The 26,801-nt window shown below is 42.0% G+C and overlaps 1 protein-coding gene across 1 annotated transcript in view; it reads left to right on the top strand.

Moving 5' to 3' along the window:
• Mrps9 (mitochondrial ribosomal protein S9) overlaps positions 1 to 26,801 on the top strand; it is a 55,423-nt gene that overhangs the window by 23,204 nt on the left and 5,418 nt on the right. Inside the window, exons 3-9 of the mRNA XM_021198499.1 lie at positions 6,498 to 6,560; positions 6,640 to 6,670; positions 14,365 to 14,444; positions 22,055 to 22,122; positions 22,793 to 22,868; positions 25,138 to 25,306; positions 26,115 to 26,223. Of these exons, the coding sequence (XP_021054158.1) occupies positions 6,498 to 6,560; positions 6,640 to 6,670; positions 14,365 to 14,444; positions 22,055 to 22,122; positions 22,793 to 22,868; positions 25,138 to 25,306; positions 26,115 to 26,223 (596 nt within the window). The remainder of the gene's footprint in view (positions 1 to 6,497; positions 6,561 to 6,639; positions 6,671 to 14,364; positions 14,445 to 22,054; positions 22,123 to 22,792; positions 22,869 to 25,137; positions 25,307 to 26,114; positions 26,224 to 26,801) is intronic.

A 26,801-nucleotide genomic window follows, 5' to 3' on the forward strand; every position in this document is an offset into this window, starting at 1 on the left:
TATTTCCTTTAAATTCGTCCCAGTCTAACCATTCAAAATGTCATCCCATAAAGCCCAAACATTTTTTATTGTATTTCTCATCTTTAAGTATCAAAAATGTTCTCTATCTCTCTCTCTCTCTCTCTCTCTCTCTCTCTCTCTCTCTCTCTCTGTGTGTGTATGTGTGTGTGTATGTGTGTGTGTGTGTGTGTGTGTGTGTTGGAAAGGGGAGGGCAGCCAGTCATTGAACCTAAACTTTCTGTGTAGCAATTTCCTAAGTGTAAAACATCAGAGAACTTTGCCATTCATACAAATTTTGGGACCCACAAGAAAATCCCTTTTGTTTTCTTTTCCTCTAGCCAACATTTTCTTTGGGTGAGTTTAAAACTGACAGCCTTAATCGTGGACTAGGATAGAGGTTTTGAATTGTTTGAGGTGTATGTACATGTGTATTGGAGGTGGTTGAATTCTGGTATATAATGCAGGCCATGCCCAGAGTCTGGCTCTTACATAGGGAAGCAGTCTCTTAAAACACACTTGCTAAGTCACATACAAACAGGCATTTGGCCAGCTCTATCATTTGAAGTTACTTGAAGAGCCATTGGCAGAGTTCCAGCTGACACCCCCAGTTTTGTTTTTGTGGAAGATCTGTTATCTCCTAGTTTATAACTGTTCAGTGTGACTATGTTCAGTGGAGATTGCTTAGGGAGAGAAGTACAAAATTATGGTTACTTCTGTTGTAGTTGGCAAACTTGGTCCAATTAGACCTAAATCACCATTTGGAAATGAAACCACCCTCTTGTAAGATTCTTGAGGGATACATGAGAGAGTAGACTCGGCCATGACTGCACTGGGAGTCCAGCACAGTGGAGGTGAACAAGCAGCTCAGGGCGCAGAGCATTTCCCTCACTTACCGACATCACCTATCATAATACTGACATTTTACATTATCTGTTATGCCAGTGTAGATGTTTTTACAGAAATAGAATGTTTAACCCTAATTAAAAATTTTATTTGATAATAGCTTTCTGTCTGCAGCTGTATTTGTTATTTATTCTTTGCAATATATATATATATATATAATACTCCTTGGGTGTGGTGGTGGACACATGTAGTCCCATCTAAAAGGCTAGATGTTTCTAAGTTTACATAATCTTCAGTGTAGATTCCTTAGAAATAAAATTAGGAAATTTTGGGAGGTTTGTGATGTGTGGCCTGCTGGAGGAAGGCTTTGAGAGTTTATATTGTCAGCTTCCAGCCCTAGTCACCACATCCATCACTCATGCCACATCTCCCTGCCTCTGAAACTATAAGCCAAAGAAACTTCGCAAAATTGTTTTGGTTCATGGTGTTGAATCAGTTGCAGGATCTAATAGAGGCAGGACAGAAATCAGCAAGTAGATGGGAATACCTAAGGATAGGATTGAGTTTGGGAATTGAGAATTACATATTGGCCTAGATGCCACCATGATTTGGACAGTCTAATTGAGATGACTTATTCGCTTTAGTCTGCTCACAAATGTGACAACAGTTGGAATGTTAAGGAGCCTTTGTGGTAGCTGTAAGTCACGTGGATGATGCTGGCAGTGACAGGGTGAGAAGAGGGCGCTTCTTTGACAGAAATGGCAGAGGACGGGAGAGTGTGCAGAGCATTTCCACCCCATGGGAGGAGGACAGGTAACTGGAGCCTCGTGCATGTGAAGTGGGAATGGAACTGTAGTGTAGCAGACAGTGGGCACAGGCCCTTGTTAGAAGGACGAGCTGATTGATAGGAAACCAGGTGGGAGGTGCTGCTGTAACAGTAACTGATGCTTTCTGTGAGAGCAGCTCCTGAGTCTGACACTATAGATTCTTCTGTCTCCTGACACAATGAAGTGGGAGGCCATATGGTTCTTATCTTTCTAAAGTGGCAAGTGCCTACAGTCAGGTTAGGATAAATATTTGTTAAATAAAACTTACCAAGGTAAATTAATTTCTTTGGGAATTTTCTTGTTAATCTTACTGCTAAATAACTGTCCTCTGAAGTCAGTGAAGAAGTAAATCTGTGATCTGAGAGGCTATTCCAGAATTAAATCACAGATTTCAGTTCTGACTCGAGGTATTTTTGGACTGTGTATAGTTACTTAACTGAAGATTCATCTGTAAAATAGAGTTAATACATATATGACTTATTCTTTTTATTTTATTATTAATCATTCCATTTTACATTTGTTTACATCTCAATGATATCCACTTCCCTGTTACCTCCCCACCAACCTCCATCCCACATCTTCCCCCACCTCTCTTTTGCCTGTATGAGAGTGCTCCCCCACCCACCCACACTCTCCTGCCCCATGGCTCCAGTATCCCCCTACTCTGGGGGAAACAGACCTCCTGGGACCAAGGGCCTCCTCTCCCATTGCTGTTGGGCAAGGCCATCCTCTGCTACATAGTATCTGGAGCCATGGATCCCTCCAGGAACACTCCTTGGTTGGTGGTCTAGGTTTTGGAAGGATTGGGGAGTCAGGCCAGCCTATGTTCTTCTAATGGGGTAGCAATCCCCATCTGTTCCTCCAGTCCTTCTGTCAGCTCCCCCACCAGGTTACCCGAGCTCAGTCTGATGGTTGGCTCCCAGCATCCTCATATGACTTATTCTTAAAATAGTATGATGTGTATATGGTTTCTACAAACTGAGAATTTTGTATTTGTATAATATTTATCAAGAACCCACTTAGCCCTGCCTTTTAAAAGTATTTTATTTCATGTCACAACCAGCAATCAGATCCCTGGAGTGGTGGTGCCTGAAGCACAGGACTCTGCTCTCCTGTCTCCACCCCGGCTCCTTCACTGCTCCCTTTCTCTGCGGTGTAATGGAAGTCAGGTTTTCCCTGGATAGTGCCTAGAGTGTCCAAAACACACTGTAAGCTGTTCAACACAACACTAACGTAAAAGCTTATTCTTATTAATTCATTGTTTATTTAAAAGTGCATTCACCTACATTTTAACAACTGTGTACTAGCTGGTTGTTAAGTGAACCCAGAAAGCAACAGAAAAAAAAATGTTTTCAGTAAAGCCGGTGGGTCCTTTGTTTGCTTCAGAATTTGTGTGTGTGTGTGTGGGGGGGGGCATCTGCATAGAATGCCCATAGGAGCCTGATGGAAGTAATAGGTCAGGTCAGGTCTGGACTGTCGCTTGCATACTAAACAGATGCAGGCCGCATGCTGAGAGCCTGGCTTCGCTGTTCTTACTTGAACAACTGGGTTATTTTAGTACTATTCTCTCTCATTCCGTTTTTTCAATCATTGCCCACCTTTATATCTTTCAACTAGATTATAGTGTTGGGTTTCTCTCTAAGTTAGAACCGCCTTTCACTTGGATTTCACAGTTTTCTGCCAGGGTCTTTGTTCACTTGTTTTTACGGTTGAAGAGCTTTCCACTCACCCTCCAGGTCCTTTCAGTGGGTTTCTTTTTCTTTTTAAACTCCCCTCTGCCAATGAACCTTCTGGAGATTTTCCACTGCTTACCACACTTGAGAAATATAAAGTGCAGTGGGATTCTTACGGTTGCACCTCCCTTTAGGGTTAGTCAGTGATCACATGACTCAGTCAGCTTCCTGCTTCAAAGTGATGCCCGAGATAGCCTGCTGCTTATTGGAGGATGAATGGCTTGTGAGCTGACAGGCATACTTAATCTTCTGAGCCTGTGCACTCCCCTCCCCACCCCCCCCCCCCACCCCACCCCGCCTCTGCCACAGTGCTGACAGGCCTGGAGTTGCTGTGTGGACATGAGGACAGGGCCCCGCAGGTGCTTTAGGCTAGTCTGTAGACAGCCGGTGGGTGTGGGAAAATCTGTATTATTTAAAATTTTTTCACATTTTCCTATCTTTTAACTTTGAAATGTTTCAGATTTCCACGAAATCTGAATGTTCATTGAATACATGCTCTTCACATGGATAAATCTGATTGTGTTTTCCACATTTCCTTCGCCTCTGTGTAGAATAATTTTGACTGACCAATTGAAAATCAGGTACACATCCTTCCTGTCAATATCTCCTTCAGTGCAGTTGTCACTTCTAATATAACAATTCTATAATGTCTATGTAAATGGTCTATAGTTAGAATTTCCAGGTTTTCCCTGTTAGCACCAGGACACTCCAAGGCCTGGCCCAACCATGTGACACTAGACCTGCGTTNCCAGGACAACGACCCTCAATCCCACAACTCACCTGGCTCAGTCCCCACCCTTATTGGTGTGATGTCATTCTCTGTATAAATTAGGGGATCACCCCTCCTCGCTCTCTTCTCCTCCTCTCTTCACCCCGCTCTCTTCTCTTCTCTTCCCCCTTCCCCCTTTTCTCCTCCTTTTTCTCTCTCTCTCTTCTCTATTCTTCTACCCGCTTTGCCGCTCCCCATCCCTGCTTAATAAACCTCTCACTTGGAATCACCTTGTCGTGGTCTGCTGTTTGGTTTATCTGCTCAAATCATATATATTAATATTGCTTAATAATGCTAATTCATAAAATTCCCTCATTATCTAGTTGTTTAGATTCTAGACACCTGCTTGGTTGTTACATTCTGCAATTGTGTTCTTCCTCCTGCTCAAGGTTGGGATGGATGGAGGCGTTCCCCCCAGTGTCACCCTGGGAGGTGCATAGTCAGTCTCTCCCACTGCGGTTGAGTGCTGATGTGACTGCCCTTTGCCTTCAGCACGGCTCCACTAGAACTCTTGGAAAAGCGCCCTTTGCCCTTTGTTCTAGTGAGTGATCTGGAGTTGTGGTGGTTTGAATGAAATGTCCCTAATAGTGTTCCTCATATTTGAAAGCTTGATGTCTAGTTGGTGGCACTGCTTGGGAAGCTTAGGAGGTCTGGCCTTGTTGAAGGAGGTGTATCACTGGAGGTGGTCCTCAAGAGTTTTAAAAGACTTGTGCCATTGCTTTTTTTTTTTTTTTTGGTTTTTCGAGACAGGGTTTCTCTGTGTAGCCCTGGCTGTCCTGGAACTCACTCTGTAGACTAGGCTGGCCTACTCAGAAATCCACCTGCCTCTGCCTCCCAAGTGCTGGGATTAAAGGCGTGCACCACCACGCCCGGCTACCATTGCTAGTTTTATCTTGCTTTTTGCTTGTGGTTTAATATGAACTCTGAGATGTTACTCAAGTTTCCTGACTGCCGCCATGCTTCCCACATGATGTAATGGACTCTGACCCTCTGGAACTGTAAGCCAGAATAAACTGCCTTTGTCATGGTATCTTGTCACAACAATGGAAAAGTAACTGACAAAGGAGGGTAATGTTTGAGTCTGAGCTTTCTGGTCCCTGGTGGTGTGTTAGCCAGGGGCTTTGTGATCTTTGCCTGAATCCTGACTGACCGGGAAATTGTAAAGTGATGGATGGGCTTTCTTCCTGTGCCGCCTCTTCTATTCTTATGGTTAGTACTGTTTATTCTGTTAAGCAGTTTTCTTTTTTTTTCCCTGCCTCTTCCTCCAGTGTATATGTATACCTGCTACTAGATTACATCCATGTACACCTGCTTATTCAGAGTGTCGTAGGGCATTGTCATTGTCCTGTGTGTGGACAAATTGAAATTTGTCCAACTCTGGTGTAAATGGGAACGAGTGGGGAGTGTTCAGCGATCTTTGTGAGGGAGAGAATGTCTGCAGTGGCACTGGCTAAGCAAGGCCAGTCACATTCCTTGTGAGAAACTCACAGGAGGACTTGTTTGAAAAGCATACTTTAAAAACTCATCAGGGCCAGAGTTGTTCAGTGTAGAGTGTGTGTTCAGTCTGTATGAGGGCCCACATTCAGTCCTTAGAATCAAGATAAAATCTCTAGCGTAAAATATCAAGGGAGCCATGGTGGACACTCAGGTGTAAGTGAGAACTGCTCCCCAGATTTGTGTGTTGAGAGCTCTATCCCAGCTGGGTGCTGTTTGGGAGGAGATGGTAGGACTCAGAGCGGCTGGGGCCTGCCTGCTAGAAGAAGTAGGGCCCTGTAGGGCTTCCACAGCCCTTCATGCATTTCTCTCTGCCTCCTGGTGACCATGAGGTAAAGGTCCCTGCCGTACGTTCTTAACACGATATTCTGCATTTGCTCAGAACCTACACACCTTACTGAAATGATGAGCCAAGATATCTGTCCTTTAAACCGTTTGTCTCCAGTATGGCACAGTGAATGAAACACAAGCCTGCTTGCTGCCATGTGCTGGGGTTGGAATGATGACCCATGGGCACAGTACACAGGGCTGTGTAGGAATACCTCTTGTCTTTACCTGCAAAGGTAGACTTGTAGTATCACATTGTAGGAGTGACACCTTCTACAGTGTTGACACTTGAAAGTTGTCAATAGCCAGGTTAATAATTACTGCGTTTGTTTTCTTTCTTTCTTTTGGGGATATATGTGTAGAAATCGTGCTTTGCCACTTGAACTGGCATAATACATATGAAACTCTAGTTCAGTGTCCGCTATATAATACGCATTCTGTGGTTTGTTTATGAATTGAATGTTTTTATAACAGTTGTTAATTAACCTTTGTATATGTTTTCAGAGAGCTATTGCTTACCTTTTTCCAAGTGGTTTGTTTGAGAAGCGAGCCAGGCCAATGATGAAGGTAATCCTAAGTACTTGTTTAAGAATGCCTTTTACGTTTTATAGAGGTTGCCTAATAACACTTTACATTTATCTTACAGCATCCTGAACATATTTTTCCAAAACAAAGAGGTAAGTTTGCTCAAGACTAAGCTAGTGCACTTTTCTTTTTCTTTATTACAGTTTTGGGTTACACAGTAGCAGTTTGTCTCATGGAAATGCCGTACAACAAAAGTACTCTATATACTAACTAATGGCTAGAGTTTGCAGTCTGTGTAGGATATGAAACTTAGACGAGTTAGAGCTTGTGTCTGTGCTGGTTCCATACTAATGACTTGTATCCTGTACCCCATTAGACGTCTGTGAGGAAGAATTTGGGGTGTAGGTCTGTGCACTCCACCTCAGCCTCATTCTTTCCATCCAGTGCTTGCTTCACTCTTAAAGTGCCTTTCAGCACGTGTATGTGTGTGTGTGTGTGTGTGTGTGTGTTTCTGAACAGACATGTACATAAGCATGTAGCCACATACACTTGGAAATCAGAAGACAACTTGGAGTAATTGTTTCTCTGTTGTACCACGTGAATCCCGGGGCTCAAACCCAGGTCAATAGACTTGATGGCAGGTGCTTTACCCATTGAGCCATCTCTCAGACCCTCTCTTCACTCTTTGAAGTAACTTTTATTTTATATTTGTCATAAGTGTCTTAAATCTCTTTCTAGATGTCCTGTGTTTATCAGTTCTTAGATATGATCAATTATAGCCTACATAACATTTGTTTCACAATAGATTTTGGAAAAATGAATGAATGCTGTGTACAGGTGCTCTTTTATTTGAAGTTTGAAGATACAGTGCCATTTATAGTCCAATCACCGGAATGAGGCAGAACAACATGTACCTAGTAGCTTTCCTGGTAAATATTGGAATAGCAGGAATTTGTTTGATTCTTTTCTTTCTCACTGGACTGGCTGTTTTGTGCTTCAGCTCCTCAGGCTTCTCACCTGGTCCTCTCTCTCTCTCATTTCTCTTCTATGTATGTGTGAGTCGTGTCTCTTTTGCCTTCTGAGGCGTCTTGAGTCCTTCAAAGCATACCACTTTCTCAGTGTCATGTGCCCATTATTACTAGCAGATAGAATGGGATAAAGAATAGCATAGAATAGACACCAAAGCTTCAGGTGGTTGCTGCAAAGTGCCCATGTATAATTTTGAAAATATGCCACTATTGCTAGAATTGTCTGACATTACAGCTAAGTGTATTTAACAATGCTTCTTTAGAAATAGCAGATGTTCTGCTTTCTGTTCTCAATCTTATTGTACTTCTTATAGGATAAATCAGTTTGTAGGTATTTAGAAAATAACAATGAATTTAAGTTTCGGTAGATTATGGCACTTGTACTATACTACCATTTGGTTTATTGAGAGATGGAAGCTTCTAGATTGAGTTAACGTAAAAACCATGTACTGTAAAGTGGTAAAAATATTGGGGGAAAATAAAGATACATGCCAGGTTGATAACAGAACCAAGAAGGATCATTGATGTTAGACAGCCTGGAATTGTGAGGGCCTGGAAAATGATTCAGTGAGACAATAATGTTAATTTATGTTGAAAAACCTGTTGTCCAATAAGTGGATTTGATGACCTTGAGCCTTTCTGTACCAATTACTTAGCACTGACAGATTAAAAAGCAGTGCTGTTAACTGAGACTAAAGAATTCAAATTGTTATGGTTTTGTAGTTGTAGACACAAACCCAAAGAATATGTTTTCTATGCAGATGATTACCAAATAGTAACATAGTTGTGCATGGTGAAGTGAAACATTGAGAAAAAAGCAAACAAAGGCCCAAGAGTAGAAGTCATCAGTTAAATTTTCTGACTTAAGATCAATAGAACTGTATCACTGTTGTATTAAAGAATCAAAATTGAAATTACCCACTATTTGTTATTTGACAGTTTCCATCAAGTCCTATGGAATATGGTCATTATATCATGCAGGTACAAAACATGTTGTTAGTAATTGAGAAAGAAAAATTAAGCTGATGAGTATAATGGCGAATTTAAAAGAGGAGCTGTAGCACTGAGAAAGCCAGTCAAGTCAGTCAAGAATAATATTACAAATGTTTGCTTATGTTTATTACTCTTTTGTGTGTGTGTGAATTAAACCTTGGGTCTCCTGTATGCCAGGCAGGCACACAGTTTACCAGGAAGCTGACTGTGGTCCAGTGTTAGCACTTTCAAATGGCAGTATTTACCGACTGCTCTGAGGACATGAGGTATCTATGCTGGTTTGTCTGAGTATGAACAGCAGCTCCATGCTCGTTAGAAAACTCCCCCAGGTGATGATGGCGGCGTCTACTGCGCCTTAGAGTGGCCAGCTCTAAGTGCTTCGTGTCTTATCTCAAAACTTTCCAACCGTTTTTTAAGGCACAAACTGTTATTTTCCCCATCCTTTTTAATTTCCAAGGATGCCCCGACAGTGCAGGTAGCTCAGGCAGTGCTGATTCATGGTACAAATGTGTGACCCACACTCACAGACAGATAGCTTAAAGAGCAGTGTAATTGTCACAGTTACCTCAATCATGAAAATTCTGACATTACAGCTATTACCACGTGGTAAACGAAAAACCAGCCAGGCCACAAGTTATCAGGTTTGCTGAAAAAATACTGTCCCAGCAGTGGGCCAGTAAGTGATTCTTATTATGCCTTGAAGTAACAGAAAACTTGTTATTGTATATATTGTTGTTGACCAAAATCAAACCAACAGCAACAACAACAACAGTGAAAGCAAAGGCTTCTAGTTCGCTGGCAAAATCACATAATGACTACATTTGGACATGGCTTACCCCAAAAGTGAAGCTTTCTTCCCCAACCCCTATACCTGGGAGAACAGGGTCTCATTGTATATTCTTATATAACCTGAAACTTGCTATGAAGAGCAGGCTAACCTCAAATTCAAAGAGAGTCACTTGCCTCTGCCTCCTGCGTGCACAAGTAGAACATTTTAAAGAAACTACCAGGGAATATAACATTTTTCTCAGAATTTTAAGTATGGCTTAACATTACTCAGTATATTAAGATAAGTTTTCTATTCAAGGAGAAAAACATTTACATAGAGAAAACAATTAACAAAATGGAGCCTTTTGTTTTTGATTAAAAAAGGTTTCAACTAGAAATGTAAAGAATCCTTGTTTGAGTAGGACTTCTCAGAAGAAAACAGAAACATCAAATCTTTAAATGTGTCATTAAATTCATTGCATTCAGAAATAGCATACATTATTGACAGTTATTTGGAACCCTGACCATTATAATCTTATAAGAAACATGCAGGACTGGATGTTTATGCAACTCAGTTGTAAAGTGCTTGCCTAGAGTACATGAAGTTCCAGCCCCAGAATCATAAAAACTATATTAAGAGAGTAGGTCAAAACCAGATAATTAAGGAAATTAATGGCACACAAGATCATTTGGCAAATTCAAGGCCACAGGAGACAAAAGCTGTGGATGCAGATGAGTGATGGAACGTACCGAGCATGTGCAAGGCCCTGGATGCAGATGAGTGATGGAGTGTACCAAGCATGTGCAAGGCCCTGGATGCAGATGAGTGATGGAGTGTACCAAGCATNAAGGCCCTGGATGCAGATGAGTGATGGAGTGTACCAAGCATGTGCAAGGCCCTGGATGCAGATGAGTGATGGAGTGTACCAAGCATGTGCAAGGCTCTGGATGCAGATGAGTGATGGAGTGTACCGAGCATGTTCAAGGCCCTGGGTGCAGATGGGTGATGGAGTGTACCAAGCATGTGCAAGGTCCTGCCCAGACCTCAGCACTGCAGAACAAACAACAAGGATACCAGAAAGTTTAGTTCTGTTCATAGATCACAATTGCCTGCTGGAAGGAACTGATAAAATGTAAACGAAAAACTGTATTAAAGCATTACTGGGAAGTCATTGTTTGGGTGTCTGAAGTCACAGTATTAAAATTATAGGGTAGAATGTAAAACATGGAAATTATGTGAGGATCTCGCTGCCCAGTGACATCAGAGTAGCCAAAATCACACAAGGAGAAATCACTGTGGATTGGATATGATACTAGTCTGATGATAGCCCATGAATTGCTGTCTTTCTCTTTGAGTAGACACAAACCATCTTAAAAATAGTAAGTCCAACTCTGTTTGTGTGTGTGTGTGTGTGTGTGTGTGTGTGTGTGTGTGTGTGTGTGTGGACATGGGGAAATTTGTGGTTTTTAACCATTTCAAAGAATATTGACAAACAGATATATTCAGAAGATGAAATTTGGATTAAGACATTAACAACATTATGTGTCGGGTTCTGAAGTCAAACATGGAGGCTCACCTCTATAATCCCAACACTCAGAAGGCTGAGGCAATAGAACTGCCAGGAGTTTGAGATAAGCCTAGGCTCTAAAAAGAGGCACTATATCAACCTCGAGCCTCTCCCTCTTTAAAGAAAGAAAGAGAGAGAGAGGTGGGGGGGAGGGAAGAAAGAAAGAAAGAAAGAAAGAAGAAAGGAAGGAAGGAAGGAAGGAAGGAAGGAAGGAAGGAAGGAAGAAAAGAAAAGAAAAGAAAAAAATCAAATAAAATTCACTCTCTAGAACAGTAGATGGATAATACAGCTAGTAATATTTTATTTTGAGTATGAATGTGCTTGTGTTCCTGTTACTGCATTCATGCAGTGCCCATGGAGGCCAGAAGAAGGCATTAGACCCTCTGGAACTGAGAGTTACAGACAGTGAAGAGCTGTCATGTCAGTGCTGGGAAGCAAAGTCCTCTGGAAGAGCAGAAAATGCCCTTAACCACTGAACCATCTCTCTTACCCTAGCTATCAAAATGACAGAAAATCAGAAAACATAAAGATCATAAATTATTTTCAAGGTTAAAACTTTTCTTTGACAAGAAGACACCAGAAAATCTGCATAAACTATGATATGGGCTCGGTTTCTAAAATAAATTATTCTTGTATGTTAGCCCTCCCCAAAACAAACAAACAAACTAGATGACAAAAATAAGCAAAGATAGCATGCAGCTTGTACACGAAAACAATAAAAGTAGCCAGTAAGCACTGTAAAATACCTAAGGTCAGAAATGGTGCCCTACAAAAACAGTAACCAGGACTTTTATTTTTTCACTCCAGGGCTTAGGAAGTATAAGCATTATGAAGCAATTATTAGAAACAATTTAAATACTTGTCATAAAGTTCCTGAATAAAATCTTAGAATCATACCATCATACAGGTGTTAAAAGTACCGTGTTAACTCATTAGTCTGGAAAAGCAACTAAAAATGTTTAGTGTAAATACAATAGAATGCCATATTTGTCTACAAAAAGGGAGGCGCACTGTGTGACTGACTGTGCATGCAGTAGGGTGGCAAGGGCGAGGCCAGCCATCATTATGTGATGAGCAGCGAGCCTCCCTCGCTGCACAACTACACTGCTGAAACCAAAACAAGTGGAGCCAGCAAGATGGCTCAGCGGGGAAGACACTTGCCACCGAGCCTGATGCCCTGATCAGCTGTGGGCCCACAGGGAGTATCAGAGAATGGTTCACACACCATTGTGCCCCCCCTCAAGTAAGTCATTTTGTATCAAGTTTTGTAAAGCGAATACAGACCAGAGCATCGCATAACTAGGCAAGTGCTGTCCCATTATGTGAATGCACAACACGAGTCTACAAGTGTTGGCTTCCTTTCACCTTGCCTCTGGCCAAGGAATCCTTACTTTTAATCTTTAATAGAGTAGTATGTTACTTGCGTAATTTGACTTACCTGTTTTGAACTCTATGACAGGGAACTAAATGGGAGGGGCCTGTATCAACAGCAGACATACTCTGCTTAGAACTACAGGAAATGGACAAGATTTTCATGGAAAATTAAGCTAAAAATCTTAAGGGAACACCTGGCAAGTGAAAAAAAAAGAAGAAGATGATGATGATGGAGAAGAAGGAAGGAAGAAAAGAAAGATAATAGCCCAACGTTTCTCTTTACCTTTTCCCTCCCTGTGTTGGCCAGTGAGCCAAGGCACTCCTCGTGCTTAGATAAACAATGTCACTGAAGCCCATCTACATTCTTGCTGGTTTCCTAGACTAGTTTTTGAATTGCCTGTCCCATTGGATCTGGCTCTGTCTTCAAAATTACTAATTGGCTCTGGTTAGTAGGTGTTTGGGGGAGATCGTATTATGTTTGAAGGTGTTAAGAAGTAGTGAGGGGTTTTGTAAGGAAGAGTGAGGATGACTTCCTGTAACTATCAGCAGGGACAGAAAGACAAGTAATAGGAGAGCAGCCGAGGACAGTGCAGCTTAGCCAGACGTTAGGAGTGTGACGCTTCTCCCATGTTAGCAGCGTTAAGAACAGAGTGTACCTGAAACAGTTCTGGTGCATGCTGTGATACAGGAAGCTTTGTAGTCTATTACAGTAACAAGAGTGCATCTCCAACTCTGATACTGTCGATTCAGCTAATCGTGCATGTTTAGCAAGAAGGTATGTGTGTGCAGAGTTTATGAAGTCTCCATTTGTGAGCACAAGTGCACACAGATCTGTGATTCAAAGTTCTACCCAAACTTAACAGTGGTCTTAGCACTGCCAGGATGCTTGTGTGGTTTTGCTGGCTTTGCTTACTTTCTGACTGACTTGAACTAAGCAATGAGAATCCTTTGCATAGTGCAGGTTCAAGTACTGGGTAATGCGGAAGACAGCATGGAGCATGTGGAAATGCCCTTGGAACGTGTTTAGCCACCTTGTCTCGCATGGCTGTTCTTTTCAGTCTAAACCTTTTCAACATTCATTCAGTGTTGTTCCTCACAAGTGTATTCACAATCCAATAATAATTATCCTCAGAGAAGAAAAAAGTCCTGCATATACAAGTATTTCAACAGAAAAAAAATGTTTACTATTTAAAAACAAATAAAGGTTTTCTGCTTCCCAAGTACAAGTTCTAGACACATTGAATACCCAGATATGACAGTGATCAGAAATCCAGAAACCCAAAGCCTCTAAAGGATGTGTCCTGATGAAGATGGGTGTTGTTTGGAAAGGGTAACAGAAGCCTGGTTGTACAGGAGCTGTGGCCCTCCAAAGATCCACCGTACACAGCAGTTGTCAGTGTGTCTGCTGTAAGAACATGTCATGAGAAGCCAGACGACATGTTAGCCAGGTTAAACTTTTCTGAAGAGTGGGCTCAGTAGTGAATACTGCCAGGAAGAACCAGGTCCCACTGTTACACTGATTGTAGTGGATACTGCAGGTTAAAGCAATAGGAAACAACAGACAGGGGGAAGCTTATACTATGTAGTAAGCCAGGGAATATGATTTTTCTTCGTTTTCTCTTGACACAGAGTTTCCCCCTTATGTTGTGGCTGTTTTCAACTCTCCGTGGGAGCTTACAATGGGGTTGGAATACATGATATAGCAGGCAGGCTGTCCAGTGCAGGTGTGCTGGGCTGGGCTGCCTCAAATTTCTGAATGTGCTCACTGACTTATTGACTGTCATTTTTCATTTGAAAAATGTGGAACCTAAATACTTTTATTCTAACAAAGTGATTTGTGTTATCTTATAGATTTTATTTAAAACAAATGAAATAGATCTTCAGGATGGAATATTTTATTAAGTACAGACATTGTTTTCTGCTAACTAATACGAGACAATAACTGTCCTAAGCACTTACATATTAAATATGCTAAATATGTGCATTTTATATGGATAATTTTGTTATTTTAGATACTTTTGATATGCTAATCTGAATCACAGGTGTATCCCATACTGTCATTAGACTCAAAGTTTGGTTCATCTCTGTACATGTTTTTGTTTTTATTTTCATTAGCAATCCAGTGGGGAGAAGATGGCCGTCCATTTCATTTTCTCTTCTATACTGGCAAACAATCATACTATTCATTAATGCATGTAAGTATATTTATTTATAAGCTATAAAGCTCTTCTGGAGACGTCTCTCAGTGTCAGAACTGTCTCTCAGTGGGCAAGGACTTGCTGAGGTTTCTGATGAGAACCTCCTGTGCTGCCTCAGCCACTGCATCTGTCTATGTTTATCCAGAAAGTGCTCCTGCACACACGTTCGAGTCCTGTCCAGGCAAGGGAGCATTGTGCTGTCAGGATTGTGAAGTCTTATGTCTGCTTTGCCTCTGCTACTCTATTACAGTTTGGACCATCCATCAGTCAGTGCCGTGTGGGAGAGAGTCCAGGTCACAACAGGCTTAGCCATGTGGTCCTACTGTGCTTTGGCTTTTCAGTATACTGGAGGATTTTTGTTTTGTTGCCTTCAGAAGAGAACTGTTCCATAGTATGGGAATTTGAGGGTGGTCCCCAAAACTGCTATTAGAAAAAGAAAAAAGGTGGATGCTGGTAATCATTTTTTAAAGACAGAACACATTATATTTTTAAAAACATGGTGTCAAGTTCTGTTTTATCCATACTGTGACTTTTAAAGCTATGGAGATATTTATGGGGCTTCCCCCATCTAGTCAGAGCTGGGGCCTCTGCACTCCTCTGCCTTCAGGCTGATCTGCTGTTTATTTGTGCTTCACAAACCCCACGGACAAAGTCCCCACTTGTCAGGTACATTTATTTCTTAGGGAAAAAAAAGAAAACCTTCTTTTCGCTTTTTGTTGACCTTGGGCAAATGAGCTTCGTGCCCTGGCAGAAATGAAATGAATGACAAATGTTGAGTATGTCTTTGCTGAGTAATGGGGCTGTGCTCAGACTTCCACGAAGCCTCCCGCGCACAGCCCGCGGCTGCCCGAGGACCCCTGCTGCTCATTTAAATAGGTATGTCAAATCTGCCTCCAAACGCCGCTGGTTTGATCTGTGGTAATATTTGTGAAGGTTCCATATGGACTTGAGCCCCCTGCAGTGCTAAGAAATAATGTACAACGCTTCATGGTGCAGACGCAAATTTCCCCTGAAAAGGGATGCAGCGCCGCGTTTTAGCTGTCGGAGGGGATGATGGAGCTGACGCGCTAGGCCTGTCAACTTGTTACACGGATGGGTTGCACGCAGCGAAGCTGTGGAAAATCTGTGCCTTTTAACTTTTCTACTTAATCACGGTTGTAGCATTGCCTTTAGACTGTATGCTACATTAATTCTCTTCCTGCCTTCTGCCTTCATCCCAAGTTTCACGGGAAAAAGTAAAGTGCGCAGGTCTTACAGAGGAGCCTTATCACAGCTGTCATCTGACGAGCCATTTGCATTTGTTGTGGCTGAAATGGAGCAACCCAAGGGCAAGCTCTTTTGTTGCATTCCATCATAATGAAGAAATTACACATTGTGTAAGAGGCCTGGCTTTATTTTTAGTTTGCTTGTGTGCTTTAAAAGGTATTGCTCCAGAAACTGATGGGATAGAATTTTACCGTACTCTTGACTGAAATGTCAAATTATATTTGACTAATAAATGCTCTTCCCCTGGGTTGGGCTGAGTTTTGTTGCACATAGGAGAGTTCTTTGGGCTTTTAAATTTCGTTAACTCAGGAAACTCTGTTTGCCCGTCGTCACATCAGCATCACTTACGGCAAATGCCATTAATTAGAGCCACACTCACAGCCGTATCCTCTCAGAGCACACACATCGCTGGCTTCTGAGGTGCTTGCACTTTGAAATCCTCTAAGTGGTCCCTGCTCAGCCTGCAGAGGCACTTTCCTGCTGAAGTGAGCACTGCACTTAAAGCCCAACAGAAGCAGACCAGCTGGTAGGCTTTCTCTCCTTTGTTCCGCCCTAACATCCTGCAGTGGGGTTGCCTCCCCTCTGCCCCCAGGCAGCCAGCTCAGGAAGCAGCCCCCGGAGAACGACAGGCTGAAAAGCCTCAGGGATGAAGCTTTGTTGCTACCATTTGCTTTTGCAGATGCAATTTTCTCTCAGGTGACAAGGGGAAAGACACTCAGCCAAACGGCCTTTCCTGTGTCTGTGAGCAGCTGTAATTGTGTGAGGCAGGACAGTCCATGGTCAGGCTTTTTGATAAGGAAACTGATCTCAAGCCTGTGTGCAGCTGTGTGAGGAGACCTTTCTGAGCTCTGTTAACCTTCCTTATTGTTTACAATCGTGCTGAGTCTTTTTAGTATGGGTGGCTGTTTGCATAGTAAGTATATGTACCTCATTACAACTAGTCTAAGATAGCTCTGATGCATACTGCAGTTAAGAACAGCATATAAACTAGGCATGGTGACGCATGCCTTTAATACAAGCTCTTTTGGAAGGCAGAGGCAGGCGGATCTTTGAGATTGAAGCCATCCTGGTCCTCAGAGTGAGTTCTGGATTAGCCAGGACTGCATCAAAGACCCTGCCTTTGAAAATAAAAAGCAAAACCAGTATATAGCTAGGCATGACCCACATAAACTCAGCATATGCAGGGCAGGCGCAAGAGGATAGCTGCAAAATCAAGGCCGGCCTGGTCTACACAGGGAATTTCCGGGCCAGCAAAGAAAGTTAGCAAGACCCTGTCTCAAAGTTTAAAAGGGGGGGGGGTGGTATATAATACTTTAGTGAATACTGTTTCCAGTTCCTGTACAGCTCATTGATTTTGGGGACATAATGAGATTTGTGAGGAAGAATAACCGTGAAAGAAACATGTATCATATTTGTCCCTATGAGGAAATGAAGCATACTGGGGGGGCGGGGCAAGTGTGGAGTGAAGGGACCCTTGGATCTGTGGGGATGCTCCTACTCCATGTCACACACTAAGGGCTCATTTGGAGGTCTGTTGCACACCCATCATTGCTGTGGACATAGTGACTCCTGTGTCTTCAGGATCCTGGGAAAATCAGTAAAAACACAGTTAGCAAGAAGCTGTAAAACAATCTTGACACAATTTCTTAAACAATTAAAAGTGGTTTTAAGAAATAAGAGACTTTCTGGGTTTTGTAGAATGGTTCTGAAGAGCGGAAAGGGAGTAGGTGCTTAACAACGTTGTCTCCACCTGACCTACCTTCTTTATTGAAACTTTATAGTTACATTCCCTCAGGAGCCATTTAAGCAGGAAGACTCACATACTTCTCAGGCATGAGAAGCTGCAGCATAGGTTTCAAGAACAGAAGATGGGAAAGAGCAGGAACAGAAATTTCCTGAAAATGCTGAGCAAAGGACAGAGAAGGATTCTAAAAGTGACAGATGTGTGTTTGGAAAAGAAAATAAGCTGTGGCTCTGACAGATGAGGCTCCGGACCCCATCCCTAGCACTGGGAAGTGAAATTGCTAGAGAGCAGATATGCAGCAGTGGCTGGTCTAGAGAGACCTGTATATACGACTCGGTGAGATGGACAGAGGCCTGGGCCTGGAGTAAAGGCTGGTATAGCTTTGACCTTAGCCGGGCTTTCCCAGAGCAGCCAGGTGGGAGGTATGGTAGATTGACTATTCATGGAATTCACTTACTACAAGTGAGTTGAAAATTGTGTTAGCTTTTTTTTTTCCTTTCTTAACTTGTAGTATTAAAAAAATTACCTATGATAACAAGATGTTTCATTGGCAAGTTTTGGGAGTTTTAGTCAATGATAAGTTATCTGCTATTCAAAGCTGTTGTAGAGAAGGGGAAAAGGAGAGCAGGGGCCATGGTTGCTTTCAGTCATTAGAGAATGACCAGGTGTTTTATGGGCCTTGGATCCTCCCAGGAGCACCACCCTGGACACAAAGCCTCCATACATGGGCCCTGGGTTGAGCAGGACAACAGTATCCAGACTGTAACAAGTCATTTACAACTTACTCTAGGAGGTGGTTATCTGACTCTGACCTGGGGACCCCTCCAAGACATGGGCTACCTGGAAGGCTCTTCAAGAAAGGGGACTTGAGACTTAGTGAGTCCAGCTTGGAAGTGCTGTATGTTGTGCACTGGGATCTCTCATTATTGCTTAAGAGGTGTGGCCTACAGTTCTTGTACCCAGAAGAACACTTTGATATGTCCCATGAAATCCATGCTGGGACAGACAGACAGTGTGAGTTTTTACGTACATAAAGCTCATTTGCCTTGTAAAAGAAGTTATTGGCATTTCAGAGCTCTGCAAGTTTTTTTCTGACAACTTAAGTAACCCTAGTTCTTGTGCCTAAGGACCACAGCCCCTCGGGTGTGGGCTGCCTGCTTAGGCCACTGTAGACTGCAAGCCAGGGTCCTGGGATGAAGTGTCATGGCATCTGCACTTGGCTTAAATGTTTCTAAATGTCCCTTGTAATCCCGTGAATATTTAAACCTCTTGAATGTAATGCTTCTGTCTTTAAAAATGGAGTTAAAATAACCGTTACTGAGTACTTGTTTAACAACTGTGTGGAGTGCTTGTTTTTAAAAAGCCATGTGCTGGGCTGGAGAGATGGCTCAGTGGTTGAGTACTGGCTGCTCTTCCAGAGGATCTGGGTTCAGTTTCCACCAGCCACATTGTGGATCACAACTGTCTATAGTTGGAGTTCTAGGGCACCTGACACTCTCATACAGACATAAACACAGGCAAAACACCAGTGTGCATGAAATAAAAATAAATCAAAATTAAAAAGTGTGCACATGCACATATATATATATGCCTATTTAAGACTTCTTGGCAGCAGGAATTAATTCAATCATTAATTCAGCAGTCCAGAGGTATTTTCATTTCTTTGTATATGAACAATTACTATTGTATAACTTATATACTCGAAAGTGTATGGTTAGGAAAATATAATGTTTTAAAAATAGGATTTAACTTGCTACCTCTGTTAATTCAATGAGATTACTTTTGTACACATATTTATAATATGTGACTTTAATTCAAGATGTAGACATCTATGGGATGGCAGTCCTAAGCACACCAATGTCCTCACTGCTATCCCAGATTGCTTCACGTGGCCTGGAGCAAAGACTCTTGCCATTTTTTGTTGAATGGCCTGTTTGATAGGTAAATCATTCACAGAGGGGTGACAGAGGTCTGTAAGCGAAGCATGTCACTTGCAACCTGCAGTGCATCAAAATCTTTCTGAATTACATTGGTGCTTATTTCTGTGGTTTTGTTTACGCGAGTGGTCAAAGCACTTGGGCTTGTTATTACGTAAGAAGTTGATTCTCTGTGATTCTTTTAACAGATTGCAAATTGTTAGTGATTGCACTGTCTAAACTGGAGATTACCATTAATAACTGTATGGTACACCAAATGCGATGGACTTCTCCTGTGCTGCCCTCCCTCCAATGCACTGTTAGTTGTTTACTCGTCCTAAAATTGGAATTTCCACATGATTAGTATAACCCAAACAAATTGTGAAGGGTGCTGAGATTCATACTGCTCAGTCTCCTGGAAGGGCTGTTAGTTTAAGGATTTCTTTTCCAACCTGAGCATCTGGTATTTTCAAATTAAGGCACCTTCTAAATTTGACTCATACATTATGGAAATCTGATGGCACAAGGGGTGGATAGGCTTGCTTTGATTTTATGAAATATTAATCATAGCTGTGATTAATGATTCAGCATTTCACATCTGGGTTATTCCTGTCATATTTGAAATTACACTATTAAGTACAGTATATAAGCTTAGAGTAGGTGGGGTCATTCTAATTCTCTAGTGTCCCTAAAAAAATCAAGTGGAAATGTAATAATATACCAAAAGCTACCAGTGATAATCTGTGATGTTGACAGTTCCTGGCATATTTTATGCCCTCAACGATTTTTCTATGCAAATCGGAACATATCTCTTCGGGGAATTGACGCTATAGAACTTACTTCCTAGAGCACTAATGCTTTTAGCTGAGCTGCGGACAAGGCAGACCCTTGAGAGTCGTTTCTAACACTGACAGGGAGAGTGCATGGGCGTGAGCGCCAGCAAGAGAGTGCATGGACGCGAGCGAGCACCAGCACACTGCTTTTACTAACTTGACTCTGGACAGCATCATCGGCCACTGCTATAGGCAGGCACTGTGCTAAGTTCTTTGTGTGGATTTCCTTATTGAAGAGTGTTTGCAGCTGGTGGTATAGATCAGCATAGAGGTGCCTGCATGCTCGAGGCTCTGGATTCACGTCCCAGAACCTCCTGCCCAGGGAGTAGCACGTTGCTGGGCTTCACTGGTTCAAACATTTGTCAGCAGTAAGTGGAACCCACTGTGCTTGACATCTGATGCACATTTCTTCACCATGCTCCCTTTGACATCTCTTTACTTAAATTATGTGGGAGTGATTATGGATATGAGCAACACCAGAAGGAAATGGTGTAGTGAAAGAATATTCATAGAAAAATAGAGACTTGAAGAGCAACTTGGGCGGAGTCTCAGAGTGAAGGCACTTACTGAGTTCACTCCTGGAACCCACGTAGAAAGGGAGAGCTGACTCTCCAGAGGCATCCCCTGGCCTCCACATATGCACCCACATACAGACCGTACACCTGCTTACACAATAATAAGTAGAAGTTAGAAAAAGATTTTAAATGAAAACTGCGAGAAAGCCATTGGAAAATGGTTAATTTACCAGCCCGAACTTGAAACTCATCTATGAGGAAGGTCTTCTAGTGTTACGGTAGTTGCTTTGGTTACTCTAGAAAATTAGACGCTTTCAAAGAGAAGAAGGTGTGTTCTGACCATGCTGCTGTTCTCATACCTCACATATCTCTGCCTGCATTTGAAGCCATGCCTCTAGCCACTGCAACCTCAAGTCCAGGGGCTAGTTGACTGATTCTCTCCCTGGGCACCGGCTCAGGCAATGCCATGTGCACTTGGACGTGCTGTCTGGTCACTCGGTACAGGTAAAGAAGGGTTGACCTGTTGAAGGTGTTGAGGAGTATTGAGAACTGCTTTTTAGAAACCAGTGTGCTGAAAATGTTTGATCTTGCTACCCTACTGCAGTGGTTCTCAACCTTCCTAATGCCACAACCCATTAATACAGTTCCTCATGTTGTGGTGACCCTCTCCAACCATAAAACTAATTCACTGCTACTTTATAACTGTGATTTTGCTACTGTTATGAATTGTAATGTAAATATCTGTGTTTTCCAATGTTCTATGAAGGGCTCTCCACTGGGGTCTCAAACCACAAGTTGAGAATTACTGCCGTAATGTGTTGTGTTAGCTGCTGAGAAGAGCCTTTGTTTAGCATTATAAAATCTAAGTTTAGTCCCTAGCACTCCACATACCAGATTCAAGTACCCTAACCACAGTCAAAGAGTCTCTTAAAATCTTAGATTCTAAGATTAAGTGTTAGGTAGTCACTGTGCTATAGATGGCTCTAAGTGTAAAGAGTATATTGTTTCATAAATTAAGATTTTTTTTTTAAAAATGAAAATCTGTATTCTATTTATGAAACTGTAAGGAAAAGACATAGTTTTCAGGAATTTTGTTGTTTTAGCCATACTCAGTGGTGTGAAATGTAAAAGCGGTTGTAGACCTTTTTAAGGCAGTTAAATGTCATCAATTTTCATTGAGATCCCTGCCCCTTGGTTCAGATGAGAACTATTCACTCTGAAGCCAGACTGAGAAAGGAGCCCTAGAGTCAGGGGTGCTTGGAGCAGTGATAAGCTATGCTATCAGGAGCACTGTTCCGTCTCTCTCACTTTAGCTGTGCATCGTTTCCCTTAGGACGTGTATGGAAAGGTCATGCAGCTGGAAAAGGACCGAGGTCCTCTGGCAGCAACCACCGAGTCCAGGTAAGTTCCTGTCTTCCACTGCTCGCTGAGGCCTCGGCTTTGCACAGTATTTCAGCACTACTCACTAAAGTTAGGTTTCTAAATAGGTGCTTCTTACTTAAGGGAAAACATTCTGCGCTCATTTCTATGGATTCAGTGGCATTTAATCATTCTTTTGAATTATGATGTACTCGGTGTTTTCTGTATAGGTGATCAGTCAGCCCCATTACCCCGTGCATTCATCAGCTTAAGACAGACCTACTCATAGATTTATATTGTTCTTATACAGAGGACACCTTGGTCAGCTTGTCCAGCTTGTGGCTGTGGCTATGATTATTTTTTTTAATTAGGACTTTATTACTACCTCAGCCAGTTGACAAGAAAATACTGTCTTCTGTATGCCTTCTGCATAAATTGTACAGGCACACTTTTAAGCTTTAAAGAATCTGGTAGCTTTTAACTGAAGTTTCATAATAGCACATTTAGGGCTTAAAGCAAAATGTTTACTCAGAGTGTCTTTCCTCAGGTAGACTGAAAGAATGGAGTGTTTCTCCAAAATGGTATATGTAGGAGTACTCCTGACTAGCATGAAAACTTGACTCCACATCATGAATTGCTACTGTAGGTAGGATCTTTTGTGATATAACTCTAATTGCATGCTTAATTAAAAATATATGTGATATTTTAACAGAGACCTGATTGGCAGCAGATGGCTGATTAAGGAGGAACTAGAAGAAATGTTAGTGGAAAAACTGTCAGATGAAGATGTGAGTAATTAATCTTTTTAATTTAAGGGGACCTGTGTCATGAGAATGCAGACAATTGCTGTGTTAAGACCCCGAGAGGGATGCTCCTCAGCGCATCCCAGGTGTGCCCCAGACACTTACCCTTGTTCTCACACAGCCCTTCTTGATTTCTGCAGTCAGAGGAGTGGCACATCTCATCTCCAGATCCTCCTTCTCCCTTTGTAAGTGCCCTTGTGTCTCCTGCCAGTTGTTTTAGGGAGTAAAGCAGATGTTGTTTTTTGTTCTCTTCAGTAAGCCAGTGGTTAATAGTATAAGCTAATGATGAATGCAAGGAGCCATCAGGTAGGAAAGGACTCAGCACATGGTTCCCTTCATGCAGACTGACTTCCCGGCTTACCTCATTCCCATGCAGGGCTGAGAGGGCCATGGTTTGTGTCTTGGGACCTGCACATCCATTGTTTCAGACACTAAGAACGATGGCTCTGAGCTGCACTTTAAACTTCACCTCAGACCTCACATAGAATCCTTGGAGAGCCATCCAGGAATCCAAGGCGAATCTGTGCCCTGTAAAGTTCAGGACCCCATTTTAGGTCTTGATTGTGCTTACTGTGTTGAGTGTCCTAATAGATCTCTGCATCATCCAAGGAAGTTGCATGTATTAACCTGCTGTAGAAGGAGCTACACCTACAGTAGCTAGTCCCTTGCCACCATAAGGTTTTAAGTTGTGTCCATTGCTGATTCTCATTTAATACTGGAGAAGTTGGTAGCTTGGGAAAGTTGCAGTTTGCTTAGATGATGTGTCAGGAATTTGGTTTGGTGGCAGATCTGGACGTGATTGCTAGGATCTTAACCACTGAGTCCTGCTGTGCTGCAATTGAACTGGAAAGATCTCTTTGTTTCTTCAATGGATTCGTTATTTCATTTTCTTTCTGTTTTCCAGCCGCCACTTTGATTTTTGTAAAATCTGTGGATATTTTTTGTCTGTTTTTTCCATTTGGAAATACTCTAAGGAGTTTACTAACAGCATATGGCTATAAAAAACAAAACACAGCATAGGTAATAATCCTCTATACATTAAGAGTGGCTGGTATTAATACAAGTCCTGGAACTTGTTTCTATGATAAAGCCGAAGGCAGCAGGAGCAGACTCTGGCTTCCTAAACCATAGGCGAGTTCATGAGCACAGCCGTATCCTACAGAGACCCGCTGATGTCTTTTTAAAGGGTCGGAGAAGAAATGGTGAGTGTCTGAGTCCAAGGACACAGCTGGGGAGGAAGAGGAAACAGGCTAGCAGCGTGGCCTTGGGTATCGAGCCAGCATGGCCACGGGTGTGTAGGTTCTCTGCTCTGACTTAGAATCCACATGTCTTCCCTCTTATTCTTGTTTCCCAGGAAGATGTATGTATTTGAACAGTTGTTTTAATACTGTTTAGACTGTTGAGAGTCTCAGATATTTCGCATTAATCATTAATGGTTTTTCAATGGAAAGGCAAGTATGGCAAAGTTGGGTATGACTTTTAGGGTTGGCAAGGAACAAATAAGTCATCAAAAACTGGGCTCCCCAATCTATCTTAACTAAGGCTCTTCAGTGTAGTTGTTTCCTTCTCCACAGACACTCTAGAGTGATTATTCTGGCTTCTAATTTTAAGGGGTTAATACCAAGTTGTTTACTTTCTAATCACATGTTCAAGAACTATTAAAAAAAATGCACAGAGTAGCAAGGATAATTTATTTCAAGAGGTTGCCCTTTAAGTCAAGTATCTCTTGAATTTTTAAATAGCTTGATTGTTCGGTTTTAAAGGAAATCATAAACATTAAAGTAACACAGCTTGAACAGCCAAAAATATATTTGCCAAATGTATTATGAAATATAACTTAAGGGGAACATTTTCTCAAAATCAGACTCTTCTGCTATTTATAACTGACTAGAAATTATTTCTAATGTTCCTTTTGATGCAGTTCTATTGACAGACTAGAAGTTATACTTTTGAAGATCATCTAAATATTTTTAAAATAAATTTAAATATCAATTTCGTGATCATAATGCAGAGAAATTGATTTTTTTTGAATGATAAATCCCTTTGTTTTTTGAGAGGAAAGCTTGAGTACGAAAGATGCACGAGAAAGTGATGCATCTGCTGCTGTTTGAAAAGCAGCATGAAGATGCACAAGTGTCATCCTGTCAAAATTCATCAAGAAAAGCAGCATTGGAAAGATCAAGTATATATAAATAGCAAAACTTTAGCAAATGCAATTACACTTGCTTCTTCTAATGAAGTCTATTGTCTGCAGTACGCACAGTTCATCCGACTGCTGGAAAAGCTATTGACACTGCCATGCGGTCCTGCCGAAGAAGAATTTGTGCAGAGGTTCCGTAGAAGTGTAACTGTTCAATCAAAAAAGCAACTGATTGAACCCGTGCAGTATGACGAGCAGGGCCTGGCCTTCAGCACCAGCGAAGGTAATGACATCCCACGGAGAGACCATGTCCTTTGGCGGGGCTCAGACACGGACGGTGCTTGGGCAGCCACTCTCCACAATATGCAGGCTCTGCTACTGCTCTGTTAAGTTTCCTAATTTTAAGACTGGATTGGAGGTCTTTTGTTTTTGTTTTTTAAATTGAACTTTCAATGTTACAAGAGAAAGTGTGAACCCACAGCTGTGCAGTCGTTAAACTATTTCACCTTTACGTCTGGTAGAGTCAACAAAATATTAGCGGTAAGGGATTGTTCTCAAAACTACAGTGTGCAGTGACTCTGCATTTCAGATGTAAACATGTGGCATAAAAACTTGAGGCCTCAACTTGAATTTTCCTGGACTACGAGTGAAGGCGTTAGATATGACCTCTCTTTTGAAAATTGACCTGTTACATGTATTTACGAGTTACCTTTGAGGGTCCTTTTCCCTAAGGTTCCTTTCATTTCTTCCGATTGCATTTCACTCTAGAATTCTCATATTTTTAGAAATCTGTCTTGATTGACTTTTATTAATTATAATAAAAGGACAGTGAGTTGGTGGCTGGTTTTGTAGCAAGACAAATGAGTGGGAATGACTGGGCTTCTGAAACTTAAAATCATGGGTGTTTCTGAGATGGAATTGCAGAGCATAATTCCCTCCCAGTCGGCCTCTTGACTCAGGCGTAACTTTTGACTATAGTAGTTGTAGAAGTTTCCTCTGCAGGCTTCCTCAGTCAGTTGGGAAATGTGATCTTACTGTGACACTGGGAAGCTCGGTCTCGAACTCACTGATGGGCTTTCCCATCTCTGCAGGCCGGAGGAAGAGCGCCACAGCACAGGCGGTCGTTTATGAGCACGGAAGTGGGAAGATCCATGTGAACGGAGTTGATTATCTACTTTACTTTCCCATCACACAGGACAGGTGAGGTGTGGATTCCTGCTTTTAAGGAAAGCATGCATTATAATCCATCATCGTCATTAAAAAGACCCGCAGTTTTCTGAGCATTTACCTGAAGGATTATTTCTCTTCACTAATAAACTAGCTAAGTAGAAACTATTGCTATTTTTCTAGGTAGTTTTTCAGATTTTTAGAGAAACCTCCCTAGAAGTCCCATTAGTTGACTCATTCTGTCAGTTCCTACTGCAGTGTGAGTGTTGTGAGGTGTGTCTCAAGTGGGAAATGCAGAGCATGCCAATGCCAGAGTGTAAGGAAAGTGCATGCCCTCCTTCTGATGGAAAGACTGTGTTCACAGAAAACAGCTGCCCCAGAAACCAACGCTGGCAAAGCAGGGGAGGGGAGAGGAGAGCTCCAGAGCTTCAGCTCGTTTTCCCAAACTGTGAACACTAGAACTTGTCTGCCTTTTCTCTTTCACCTTCCTCCTGCTGGGGGGAATTAATTGTACATATATGGAGGAAGCAAAGAAACCTATGGGGTGTAAAGTCAAAACACTACTTTTGTTTTGTCCGTTCTTGGTTCTCTGTGCATTATTCCTGAAAAGG

The sequence above is a fragment of the Mus pahari genome, chromosome 5 (assembly GCF_900095145.1).
Source record: "Mus pahari chromosome 5, PAHARI_EIJ_v1.1, whole genome shotgun sequence".
Taxonomy (NCBI): domain Eukaryota; kingdom Metazoa; phylum Chordata; class Mammalia; order Rodentia; family Muridae; genus Mus; species Mus pahari.